The sequence below is a fragment of the Cheilinus undulatus genome, linkage group 21, assembly GCF_018320785.1.
Source record: "Cheilinus undulatus linkage group 21, ASM1832078v1, whole genome shotgun sequence".
NCBI classification, from domain to species: Eukaryota; Metazoa; Chordata; class Actinopteri; order Labriformes; family Labridae; genus Cheilinus; species Cheilinus undulatus.
Genome location: NC_054885.1, coordinates 15373250 through 15385484, shown reverse-complemented (window position 1 = coordinate 15385484; position 12235 = coordinate 15373250). Strand labels below are relative to the sequence as shown.

General features: G+C 35.7%; 1 protein-coding gene across 6 annotated transcripts in view; it reads right to left on the bottom strand.

Moving 5' to 3' along the window:
• The window catches only part of LOC121503629 (glycine-rich cell wall structural protein 2), a 29683-nt gene extending 28016 nt beyond the window's left edge, over positions 1-1667 (bottom strand). For all 6 annotated transcript variants that reach the window (XM_041778123.1, XM_041778124.1, XM_041778127.1 and 3 more), the window contains exons 1-4: positions 1643-1667; positions 1333-1359; positions 651-710; positions 530-562 (exon numbers count right to left, since the gene is read on the bottom strand). In XM_041778123.1, the coding sequence (XP_041634057.1) occupies positions 530-562; positions 651-710; positions 1333-1359; positions 1643-1655 (133 nt within the window). In that variant the 5' untranslated portion in view covers positions 1656-1667. The remainder of the gene's footprint in view (positions 1-529; positions 563-650; positions 711-1332; positions 1360-1642) is intronic.
• Between the last annotated feature and the right edge of the window lie 10568 nt (positions 1668-12235).

The following is a 12235-nucleotide window of genomic DNA, read 5'->3' as shown; positions in this document are numbered from 1 at the left end:
AACACCAATCTTATTTTCATGATCTTACAGGTTTAAACTGACTTGTAATACTGAATGTATCCGTCCCCTGCTGATTTAGCAGACATGGTTGTCTCTACACATTGACAATAACACATCATTTAGATGTGGAGACTTTGTCTCTCAGTATATGTTGAAAACATTCAGCTGTTGTTGTCTCTGCTGTTGTGTCAACTTTCACACCTCCTCTACCTCCACCCCTACCCCTATACTATTCAATGCTACAAACTGACGCAGGAAAGGTGTGGCAGCCATCATGCATATGTGTAGTTAACAGCACGTTTATCTCCAGCCTTATAGAAAACTCTTAATAAGAGAGGGTCCTTTACTTTAAGTACACTGCCTTTTTTGTCTTTTGACAAATCTGTGCTTTGTTTGAACCTTTAATAATGATGTCAAACATGGGTGGGAAGATCGATATGATTATATTTGCCCTGCCTTTAACATGGCAGTAGTTGCACAGGTTTCATTAACAAGAGACCAGCAATATATTGCTCTTAAGATAACCTACCATGACCAAGCTGTGCCCCTGAATAGCGTCCAACTACGATTATAAAAAGGAAAAAAAAACATTACATAACTTAAGTGTAACAACAATGCATTGTGTATAGTTCACAAAAATTTAAACATACGTCCAGCCTTCATTGCTTTGCTGCCATATCTGTTTCCAAGTGCTCCAAGGGCTCCTGTACCTGAGAAAAGAAAGAAAAAAATCCAATTTTATCCAGTCATGTAAGGCCTATCATGAAGCTGAAAGCTTTTATTCTTAAACCTGAATGCCTGTTACTACTGTTTGTTTCAAGGCCTTACTTATATTAATTTATTGTTAATGTTTGAACTACAATATGATATAATGGATTTTACTTTTCTGATAGTTAACTGTATCTTAGTCTTAATCAAATTTGTTTTAAACTGCTGCAGTCAAAGTTTTTTGTTGGTTGACTCTGATGCATTCTTCATATGGTCCTCCAATGAGAGTTATTTGATATCCATCTAAGGATAAACCCTCATGACGTGTTAAAAAAATAGTGCAAAATAGTTTGCATTCATAATGCTTTGACATCCTGAAAAAATAAACTAACTACTGACATATATCTAGTTTTAATACATTAACTGATAATAACCATTTCAACCATACATTTTGACATTTTACTTAATAACAATAGTTGTCTTTTGACTTCTCCAGACATATATTAAACTAACCTGAGTACAAACCTGGTGCTTTTCTTGTGTTATCTTTATTTAACAGATATTAGCATATCATTCCCTTAGCCATTTAACACAAAAGTTGAAGCGTACAAAGAAACTACTTACCTCCAGGCTTTACTCCAATGCCAACACCTAAAAAGGACCGAGAGAGAGCAACAGAAAGAGGTACAAATTAACAAAAATGAAGATAAATGTTAGCTAGTAGCCTAGCTAGAAAACTTAGTAGCCTAGCTTTCCAGCTAACTTTCGATGTTAACAGATTCATAACGGACTTTCACAACTGGTAACATAGCTTAAATTCATACATTTTAAGGCCATAAAGTGGAAAAAACAACTATTGTTCACTTTTCATGATCGTGTATAGACATATTATTGACACTTAAGAGGGTAAATACATTAAAACTTTGTGACTCACTTCTGGCTGGCATCACTCTCCCCCAAGACACACTTTGAGGTTTAATTGCTGAAAAAAAAAAAAAAAAAAAGACTTTTTTAGGAAAGATTAAATAAAATTAAATTAAAAAAAACTTGAAGCCCATTTCTTCATGGCATTTCTAAGTTAGGTTGATTTTAAAATGAGCAAACAGAGTCGAATTTGAAAGTTAGAGGAAAAAAGTCAAAATAAAGATTAATTTTAGTGGGGACTAAAAGAAATAAACAAATAAATGAATTGTCAGAACTGAGCCTGAGCTTAGACCTTATTCTTCAGTTCATTGAGACATCTTTACAGTTATTTTGAAGTTTATCCTATGTGATATACACTCATCCAAAACAATATCAATACTGTTTAAGTGTCTATAAAACTACAGATTTGACTATTTTGTCTTCAAAGTGATGCATTTTATATAATTTTATGTAACGTGAACGCTGTATATCAAAACATATTGTTTTTGTTATCGTTATTGTTATTTGCTGTGCCAGATTTAAGCATTTTTGGGCACTTGGCAAACACGGGCATGGGGCCTGCCGTGGCCATGTTCTCCCTGCTTTTAATCATTATTTATTTATCAAAGATAAATAATGGAGTTAACACGACCAAATGACATCAAATCAAAGCATATCAATGCTAAGTTTGAATGAAAATTTTAAAAATAAATGACAATTTACTCAAAGAAAAACACTTTGTTCCATTTTTTTTTCCACTTTTTTGGTCATGTTTACCAACCAAAACCTCAAAAAGTGGGAACATATATGATGATAAATTTATATAATAAAACTTCACATGTTGGACAGAATACAGGCTGGTGCAGGAGAAAGTGTTAAATTATTGACATGTACACGGGGCACCTAGTAATCCAGGGCCAGACAATGGCCTACTTTTGCCTATTAGTAAAGTCCACCTTTGGTTATTGTTATATCAACATGTGTGTCTCCAAAATGTATTTTCTAGAAAGAAACAGACTAGATTTAAAAATTTTAAGATAAGTTAGAACATATTTGCTTGTAGGATGTTATTATTTTGCAGTGCACCCTGGATAATGATGTCAAATGATAGAATTGTTCTTCTTCCCACAAATTATTATGGTATTCACCTTCGTGTACATATGGCAATGTCTTCCTTATTGTCATTCAACAAAAACTGTGATTGGGTTAAAATTTATAAGCCTTCAGTGATGACAAATGCAACCATTTGACATCACTATCCAGAGTGTACTGCACAAAAATGACAGCCCACATGTGAATTTATTTTTTTAATTTCCCCAAACTGCAGATATCCAGTTGTTTCTTTGCACTGCACACAAATATCCCAATGTTGATTGAATAAAATAAAAACGTCTTTAATATGCAGAATTCCTTCAAGGAGCCTTTCTTTTTGCTGCCTTGACTGTCAAAAAAAATTGTTTTACTTGTAATGCTTGAAAATTCAGCAAAGAAAATAATATTAAAAAAAGTTAAGAGCAGTACAAAATACTGTATCTTTGACTTTAGTGTCGACTCCACAGGGCATCAGAAGAAGACAAGGAACAGATATCCATTGATGGAAGAGCGACAGATTGGAGCCCAGTTTTTTTTCTCACATTCGGTTGTCAGATTTTGTCCCCCTTTGCCATCTTTTTCTCAAATCCTTTGATTCAAAGGTATTAAATAATCAAAACCGCAGTGAGTTGGCAGGATTATTAGAGGAGGAACTGGTGAATAGAGTCCAGGAGTTTTTTTCTCTCTCAGTCTCACAGACATGAGATGTAACAAGTAAATGAGAGAGAGTTGGTGGAGGTTGAGGGGTTAAGGTAAAATATACACTCTTTGATAATGGGAATCTGTCGCTCAAAATTACAAGAGCCATTACTTTAAGATACCAACTATTAAAATATGACAGTTAAGATTAATTATAAAAGATTGCAAGATTGTACAAGATTCAAGAGACTATTGTTAACATTTTTGATACGGTTAAGATTGGTATCTTACTTTCATTTTATTTCTAAAAGAAAGGTATGTTCAGCAGTTGTCATATTTATTGAAAATGACATAGATATGGTTAGTTTTCATAACACAATTTTAATACCTGAACAACATTTCCAGCAGTAGATGAAATTAAAAGTATTTTTAAAAACAAGCTCAAAAACAGCTAAAATTTCTCACCGCCTTGTAGAGTTTGCTGAACCAACCAGAGAAGCAGAGAGGTCTGCAGCAGAGCGCGACCCAGCATGGTGGAGGAGACCGGCTACAAAAACTTTAGCAGAGAGGTAAACTGATAGATGATTTCAAAGATGGATTCTTCATTAAGCAAGATGACCACCCTTACGTCTTATATACGGTGTTCGCTTTGAAACACTCCCACTGCCCAGTCCTGCCCTCTGCACTCACACGTGCTGGACAAACTGGGCCAGTTTTGGTCCAGTTCCATTAAGCAGAGACACACATGGGAAATGACATGCTGTGTTTTCAGTCTTTCCTGAAAATTTTCAAAACTTCTGTGCTTAATTTGTCAAATAGAATCAGCCACATTTTTCCAAAAGCCTTAGTTAAATAAGGACAATATGATAGTTTTTAAATTCCATTTTACTTTTAGTACTAAATAATGCAGAGGATGTGCTCATATCAGAGGACAGAGATTCATTCAGTAACTTTAATATGTCCAGGATTGTTCTAGTAAAGTGGAGCCTTAGACTAATATAAGAGCCATTCACCATTTACTGGTGATGACAGCCAAAGCAGAAATACTTAGAAGCATATTTTTTCAATTAACAAAGCCAGAGAACTGCATGATACTTATATCTAATATTTATATACAAATACCAACAGAACATGCTCATAGCCTCTTAGAGGAACATTATAACACAAACTCACTGCATTGTAAAATTTCAACATGTCTGTAGAACAGGTGTAACTCATGAAAATAAAAGATATACATTGTTTTATAATCAGCTAAAAACTACTCACAGAGGCTTTAAATGCTCTTTTGGGAATTCTTTTTCTCATCCAAATCAGAGGTCTAAGAAAAAAGAGTTTAATAATGTAGCCTACGGATGGATAAGCCCCTTTTGGCAAAACTGTGGCATGGTCTGCCTTTTTTGTTGATTTATTCATTTTTTACAACACTGACAACTCCAGGCCTCTGTTTGCAACTACAGCAGTTTTTCCCCTGTTATTCTAAGTTGATGCCCTTACTGAGTACCCCTCTCTTTTTAAAGCTCTGCTTTCCAAAAAACAACAGCAGAATATCTTCATGCAAACATGTTTCCTTTATGATCACAATTAGATGAGGGTGCCAAACAGTTAGAGCAGCTAGCAGCAGATTAATCCATCCTCATATATTAAAGCTCCTGTAATGGGATTTTAGCTGTTTGCCGAACAGACTGAAATAACTTTTAAAGGCTCTTGATGAGCTTCAACTGCGAACAAACCCATCAGCAACATGATTTATGACTTTTATTTTATTATTTTTAATGTCTAATCACTGCTGCAGGTTAGGGAGGGGGTCAGATGAGGCTGTTTACTGCTGAAACATCCCTTTTACTCTGTCTGAAGTAAAGATTCACTATAAGTGAAATATTTGAGAGTTAAATGACATCAGGATGAAATTTCACATTTGCAAGATTAGCAAAGAGATCAAATGTGTGACTTTGTCCTCTGGAGGGCACTGAATAACACAAACTAAAAGTTTCTCACTGGAGCTTTAACTACACATAACAGCTTAAAACAACAGTCTTAAACTCCTAAGATCCTGCACGTAGGAAGGAGGATATTATATTGTGGCTTTCCTGCAACATACTTATCATTTCTGCCATTAGATTATCCAGAATGTCTTCTGAAGTTTAAGTAATTTGCTTGAAATGTTGGGAGAATTTGCCTAGAAAATTTCAGGAATTTTTCGCAATTCCAGAAATATGTTTATACATTTTTGAGAGTTTCTCTGAAAGTTTTTCGGGGAAATTTGCTCGGAATGTTTGGGGTATTTTTATGGAAAATTTGTTCCGAAATGTCCAAATATTTTCATGAAAATTCAAGGAATATATTTAAAAATTTTGGGAGATTTGTTTGGATATTTTTAGGAGATTCATTTGGAAATTTTAAGGCATTTTCATTGAAGTTTTGAGGAATTTGATTTGAATTTCTGGGAGGAAATTGTTTAGGATTTAAAGGTATTTTCATGTTATTTCTGGAAATATATTTGAGCATTTTGGAAACGTAATTGGGAATTATGGGGGGTGTCCATTTGAATTTAAAAAACTAAAGAAATTTCAGGTTGTTTGGATATTTGGGGAGTTTACTATGATTTTTTTTATTTTAGGGAATGTATTTGTATTTTGGGAAATTTAAATTGTAATGTTTTGGTTTTACAGAAACAATTTGGAAATATTTGGAGAAATTTGGGGTACGTTTTATGAGATATTTGAAATAAACATTTAAGAATTTTCATTAAAAACTCAGACAATAATTTGAAATATTTGCAGATTTGTTAGGGTTTTAGAAAGGAAAATTTTCAAGAAATTCAGAGCTTTTAATGGAAATTCTGTTCATGCTTGACCTTAACAAGTTCCTGTGGTCCATCATCAAAGAAAACAGAAAAATGACTCAGCAATGACTGGCACCATTTCTTACCGACTGAAGTCCCAGCTAGTCTATCAAAAACTTATCAAGTGCTGTGTTTTCTATAGAAACAGGACCTTGGGGAGATTTGTGGTAATAATTTTTGGTCAAAGTAAATTCTGTTCAAAGACCAGTCTGAGCTTTCAAACTCAGCAGGTCTCTTATCCCAAATAAGGCGTTGAAACTAAAAATCCTTTCCAAATAAAAGCTCAGCTCTCAGGGGGGATAATATTTAGCTGTTTTCAATAAAAAGTATGTGAGATCAAAATTAGGATAAAAAAGTGAAATTCTTTGGGAGATGGGTTCTCCGAGGACCCTCGCCTGTGTTATAAACAGTAAACAACAGAGCTGTTTAACTTTGTAGAGTAAACATTACAGCTTCTGAAAACACGACAGGGAAAAGAATGAGAGAAAGCAAACAGACTCCGTTTATGTAGCGTAAACAGCCTTGTGAAAAAGTCGCACTGCAAATGTAGAGTAAACATTACATCCTTCCTTGTTTACATATTGTGTGTGAATGCATCAATGAACGCTTAACGTGGAAACACAAGTCTGCTGTAGAAGTATATTTAGGCCTGACATCCTAATTAAACCTAATTTCTAAGAGTTTCCCTGATTTTCTACAGGAGACCTTTGTAACGTGAACTTAAACAACCCGTCTGTTGTCACAGGGCTCTTTGGGATAAATGTGACTACAGTCTGTTGAGACTGTGCACACTAAGCATTAGTCCCTATCCATTTAACATCAAGCTCCAGGATCTATAGCGTGGGAGGTCTCCTTTCTTGATGTAATGTGTACGTCTCTACTTCTACTTCTGCTATAGAGCCACCTATGGTGGTTCTAGTCAAAAAGGACTCAGATGTTTTAATGTTACCTGAGGAAAGCTGGTGTCACATGTGCAGACCACCACATCGACTCCCCTGGTGGTACTGAGCATAAGACAATAATATAACCCACGTCTGACTCACTACTCTTTCATCCATGATTCACCTCTAAACATTTATCTGTCTGCATTTTTCAGAGGTCCCCATTAAATCATAAAAAAAAATTCGATTCATAAGAAAGGTGGCATTTTTTATATAAATTAGACTTGTAGCTTTAAGAAGTGAGCACTTCATTATCAGAAGTTTGACAGGAGTTTGAGACTTGATGGCTCATTTAACCATTTAACAATAAGAACAGAGAGTGCGTTTTCTGTGGAGACACATCTGGATGGCAGTTTCACTGTGGTCTGCCCTATTAGAAACAATCTGTGTCCAAATATATACATAAAAATCATATTCTGAGTCTGCCTGCTGTCCTTACATGTCCTTTAAGTACCAAAAAAGCAAGAGAGAAATGTAAAGAGGTCTGGATCTTGACCTGGCTCATCAGTGGTGTGTTTGGTTCCCATGGGATATGTTTTAGTATTTTTTTGTTTATCAAGCAAACCAGATGGGGCCGTTCTTTAAAAACAGTAAAACCAGACGGGGTCAAATGTGACCCATGGAGATTATTTTTCCCAAAAAAGAAAAAAAACAAAGGGTTCAGTAGAACACAGACAGGAAATCTTAGCCTGAAGCCCTCTGTGGCTAATCACTGGCACAACAGAGACCCTTGCTCCCAGAGGTAATGTTGTCACCAAATGCAAGCTGATGGGCTCTGAGACTCAACATAGGGGCTGCATTCTTTGGAGAGTGCATTTGAAGATGTCACAAGGGTTTGCTTAGCCGTCCCCAGCAGATGAATGATCCATCTGGTGCAACCCTTTTAGGCCAAATATATGCCAAGATTTACTGCACACCAATTCAACTCAGTCATACAGTATTATAAAACAAAAGCAGGCTTAAAACTTCAAACTAATTCAAATTTCAAAGATTAGGTTATGCTATGTTAGTTATGTTAGCCAGGCAACAGTTTATTCAGCATAGCTCCACCTCCAGGGGGCTTAATATTAGTGTTCAGCTCTATGTAGCATGTACACGTTAATGGAAGAACACAAAGACAAAGACCTACAGAGCTATGGTGCTGGCACAGTATTCATGCAGGTGTTTCAGGTGGACCCTTCTACTCATAACTAAAAATTGTTATAATGCTTTATGAGACCGTAGAGGAACATGCACACCACACATTTTAGCTTTCCATTCACTCCATATAGGAGCAGCTGAGTTTATGAGCAGTGTATGTAAGTGTCCATTGAATACACTTTTATACCAGCTCATCCATTAAAGACACATTATATATTTTCTGAACAGTCTTGCAGTGTAGTAGCAAAAACACAACAGCATCCATCTAAGCCCATAGTTGTAAAATAGTTTGGTACCTTGATGTGAGCTGCTCTGAGATGAACTCATGAATATGGTTGCTAAGTGCACAGAAAAAAGAGACGCAGACATTTAGGACAGACTGTTACGACTGACACAGACCGCTTTCACCTCCGTCCAACATCACACACACTTACTGCATCGCACACCATCCACAGTTGTCTGGGCATGAAACATACACAGACAGAGAGACAGTTGTGGGTGTTTACACGCCTTTCTATTTGCATAACAGTTTGCCCACACTTTAGGTTGACTTATGATGTAAATTAATCATTTGTTTGAGTGGGGTCAAACAAATTATGAGCAGGTTCAGTCAGTAAAATGGGGAGAAGTTTGTATTACTTTTGGAAAATACAATAATTAGAGTTTGCTTTATGACTGAGGTTTTAGTTTTTCTATATTGTGTGTCTTGCTCTGTTGAGTCTACAGTGTTTCCTCTTGCAAATGTGTGTAATCTCCACACTTGATGATTTAAATGCTCTATAGAAAGTTTTGCTAGAAAACATTTTGATGAAGTCTTTCTGTTTATTTCTAGTGGCAACAGTAAACCTGTCAACGCTGCAAGCATGAGCAGGCCGATGAAAATTCAAAGCATTACAATAATAGTTTAAAGAGTTTGTTTTCAAATTGTATTTAACTATAACACAATGATAAGACAACCATTTTAGATAGAGTTTATGCTACAGCTTTTCATAAAGAGCTTTTTTCTTTTAAAAGGCTTGTGACCAAAGTTAAATAATGAGCTAGCTGTAGGCTAACTAATGTTAGCTAGGTTAATGATGCAGACTTAACCTTGCAAAGATAGGTTGTCTGTTATCAGACAAAACCATCTGAAACAATTGTGCCAGGTCTGAAAAAGGACCTGTCTTTCAAAATAAAACTGAATTCAATTAAACATCTGTTTAGGGTTAGGGTAAGGTTTAACGTAATGCTTAGGATACCAGAAGTCAAAAGTTAAAAGCCTGACCTGCAAATCCTGGTGACAAAACTTAATAGAGCCGAGTAAACAGTCTGCCTACAGGAAAAAGTTCATCACCCATGAAAACATTCCAACGCAGCAGTGTAGCTAACACAGCTGCATTAGCTGCATAAGCTATGTTAATAATAAAGCTACATAGCTATGTAGAAAAAAGGAGCAAAGTTAGATAGTTAAAGATAAGCTCACGAAGCAGCTAAGAAAGCATCCATGTAGCTAAATTACCTTATTCTATGTGTGCATGAGCTCACGTTGCTAAAACGAATGTAGCTAACTAGCTAATGTAGCTACCTAGCTAATGTAGCTAAAGCTAAGCTCACAATGCAGTTATGTAAGTTACATAGATATGCTATTTATGTAGCTACCTTAGCTTTAACTAGGTTTACTCAAGCTCACATTGCTAAAGCTAATTTAGCTACATTGGCTTATGTGATAATGTTACTTACGAAGCTAACGTAGTAATGTTAGCTTTAGCTAAACAGTTTCCGATTCTTGGGGGGATTGTGGGCATGGCACATATTTTTGCTGGAAAAGTCTGAAAAAGTATATTTTGCATCACGTGTGACCTTTAACAAAAATCTAAAACTGGAAAGATGTTTTATCTACGAAATATTGCACTTCCCTTCGGAGATATATGGTGTCTCAGATGAACCGTCTGTGAAAGTGGCTGTCTGAGATGTACGATCTGCAGACAGAACGCTTCACCTTCTGAAAATATTTTCAAAAGTCCTGCCCTTCCCAAATGCTTTTTATGGGAGGTTTCCCTGATGAATTTGAAATATATCAATGCATGAGTCTATCTGGAGTGTGCTAATGCAATGTTTACTGCATTAGCCATGTATACTTGTTAGCAATTGGTTTGGCATTACCAAGTGTGCTTAATGCCAACATGAATGGCAGTAGTTTCAGTGGTAAAACAACCCATTAATTGATCAAATATCAATTTTGACCAGATTTTTCTTTAGGAAAAATAAACCTAAAAACTACTGTAATTTTAAAGGCAATTGCTAACAACTTCTAAAACAGCTAAAGCAAGCATTCAAACAATTCCTAGCTTACATTACATTTGGTAGTTAAACTCATGTAGGTATCTTTGGTAAACTGATAGCTTACATTTCACCAAAAAGGAAAATACCCCTTTCCTATTGTGTCATGTTAAACTTTTATAGTGTTAATATTTGCTAACTGTAAGAAGCTGAATGCTGTATTCGGTCAGAGCTTAGCTATATAGCTAGTTAGAGCTAGCTAACGAGTTATTCTAGATTTTTCCGCTTTTTCTCTTTGTTTTTTTTTCTGCCACTGTCAAAATAGGAAGCAATAGAAATGATAATTTGCCATTTTCTTTCATTTCTCTGGCTTAGAGCCTGGAATACTGCTTCTTAAAATATTTTAACAGCATTCAAGCTTTCCACTCTGAGCATAAAAGAGGAAAGTTGCTGCTATATGAAAATGGTAAATGGAGCCATGATCTGTATAGTGTTGGGGTAGGAATTGTTTTTGGCCTCCCAGACTCCATCAGCACACCTGCAGCACATGCACACCTCCATGTGTCCGCCTGTCTGAACATATCTACGCATGGAGACTTCAGAAAGTGAGATGGTGTTTAACATCTGCCTACAAAAACACAAGTGGCAGACGTTCAGACTGGCTGCTTGGATGACTGTCTGACATCACCGCTGGCTCTGGGAGGTGTTTGCACTGCAGCCTGAAGCCGCCCAGACAGAAACTAAATACCCATTCATAACTAGTCTAAGTGGGTGACAACCACAAATTTACACAGAATTAAGGAAAGAATCCTAAATAACAGAGTTACCTTGAGACAGTGCCTTTCCTGAGAAGTGAAAAAAGTTTGTAAACTAAGTAAGTAATTTGGCTAGAATTAAACGTGTGACCCAAGTTATACAAAATCACTTTAAAAAATTCAACTAGAAAACTAACCAGAAGCAGGAACCATCTGCAGAAGTGAACATGTAGAAAATTAAGAGAAGGCAGGTGTATAAAGACGTGTTCAAGGACAGCTTCCTTACAGCAAGAACTCTACTCCATCTAGTGGGCAATCTACCTAAAGGTTAAAACGAGGATGCTTGTTCTTATTTGTTAAACATATTTCTTTTCAATATCAAGTTTTTTGATACTGGATTCCCTTCATCAAAAGAAAAAAAAATTAGCCCTTCCACACACGCTGGTTTGAATAAACTAATTAAAGTATTTAAAAGACTGGAATTAGCTGACGCTTAGCAGTCATGATGGGACTTAAGGTAACTCCTACTAGACAAAAGACCCCATGTGTGTTAAATTTATTTGAGTTAATGAGTCAAAGTCATGTTTTCTATCTTTTTCTGTTCTGATTGAATTCTACATTCAAGCCCATGTCTCTAAATAACTACTTTCTTTAACATTTTTTAAAGATTGAAGTTATTGTTTGTATGTTGTTACATTTGTTCTGTTTCTTATTGTTTCATGATATACAGAATATATTATTGTGCTGAGAAGACACATTTTCAAACAGAACAGATGCTAAAGACACATCAGTAAAGAAGATACTTGTTGAATGAACAAGAACAGGGAAATAGCCCAAAATATACACAGGAAAATCTGTGGAGAAATTTTTCACGAGTAAAATTATTTTACTCAAAAATAGTAAAATTGACTCTTTTTTGGGTGTATTTATTACCAGCCACTGTCAGAGTCTGAGTA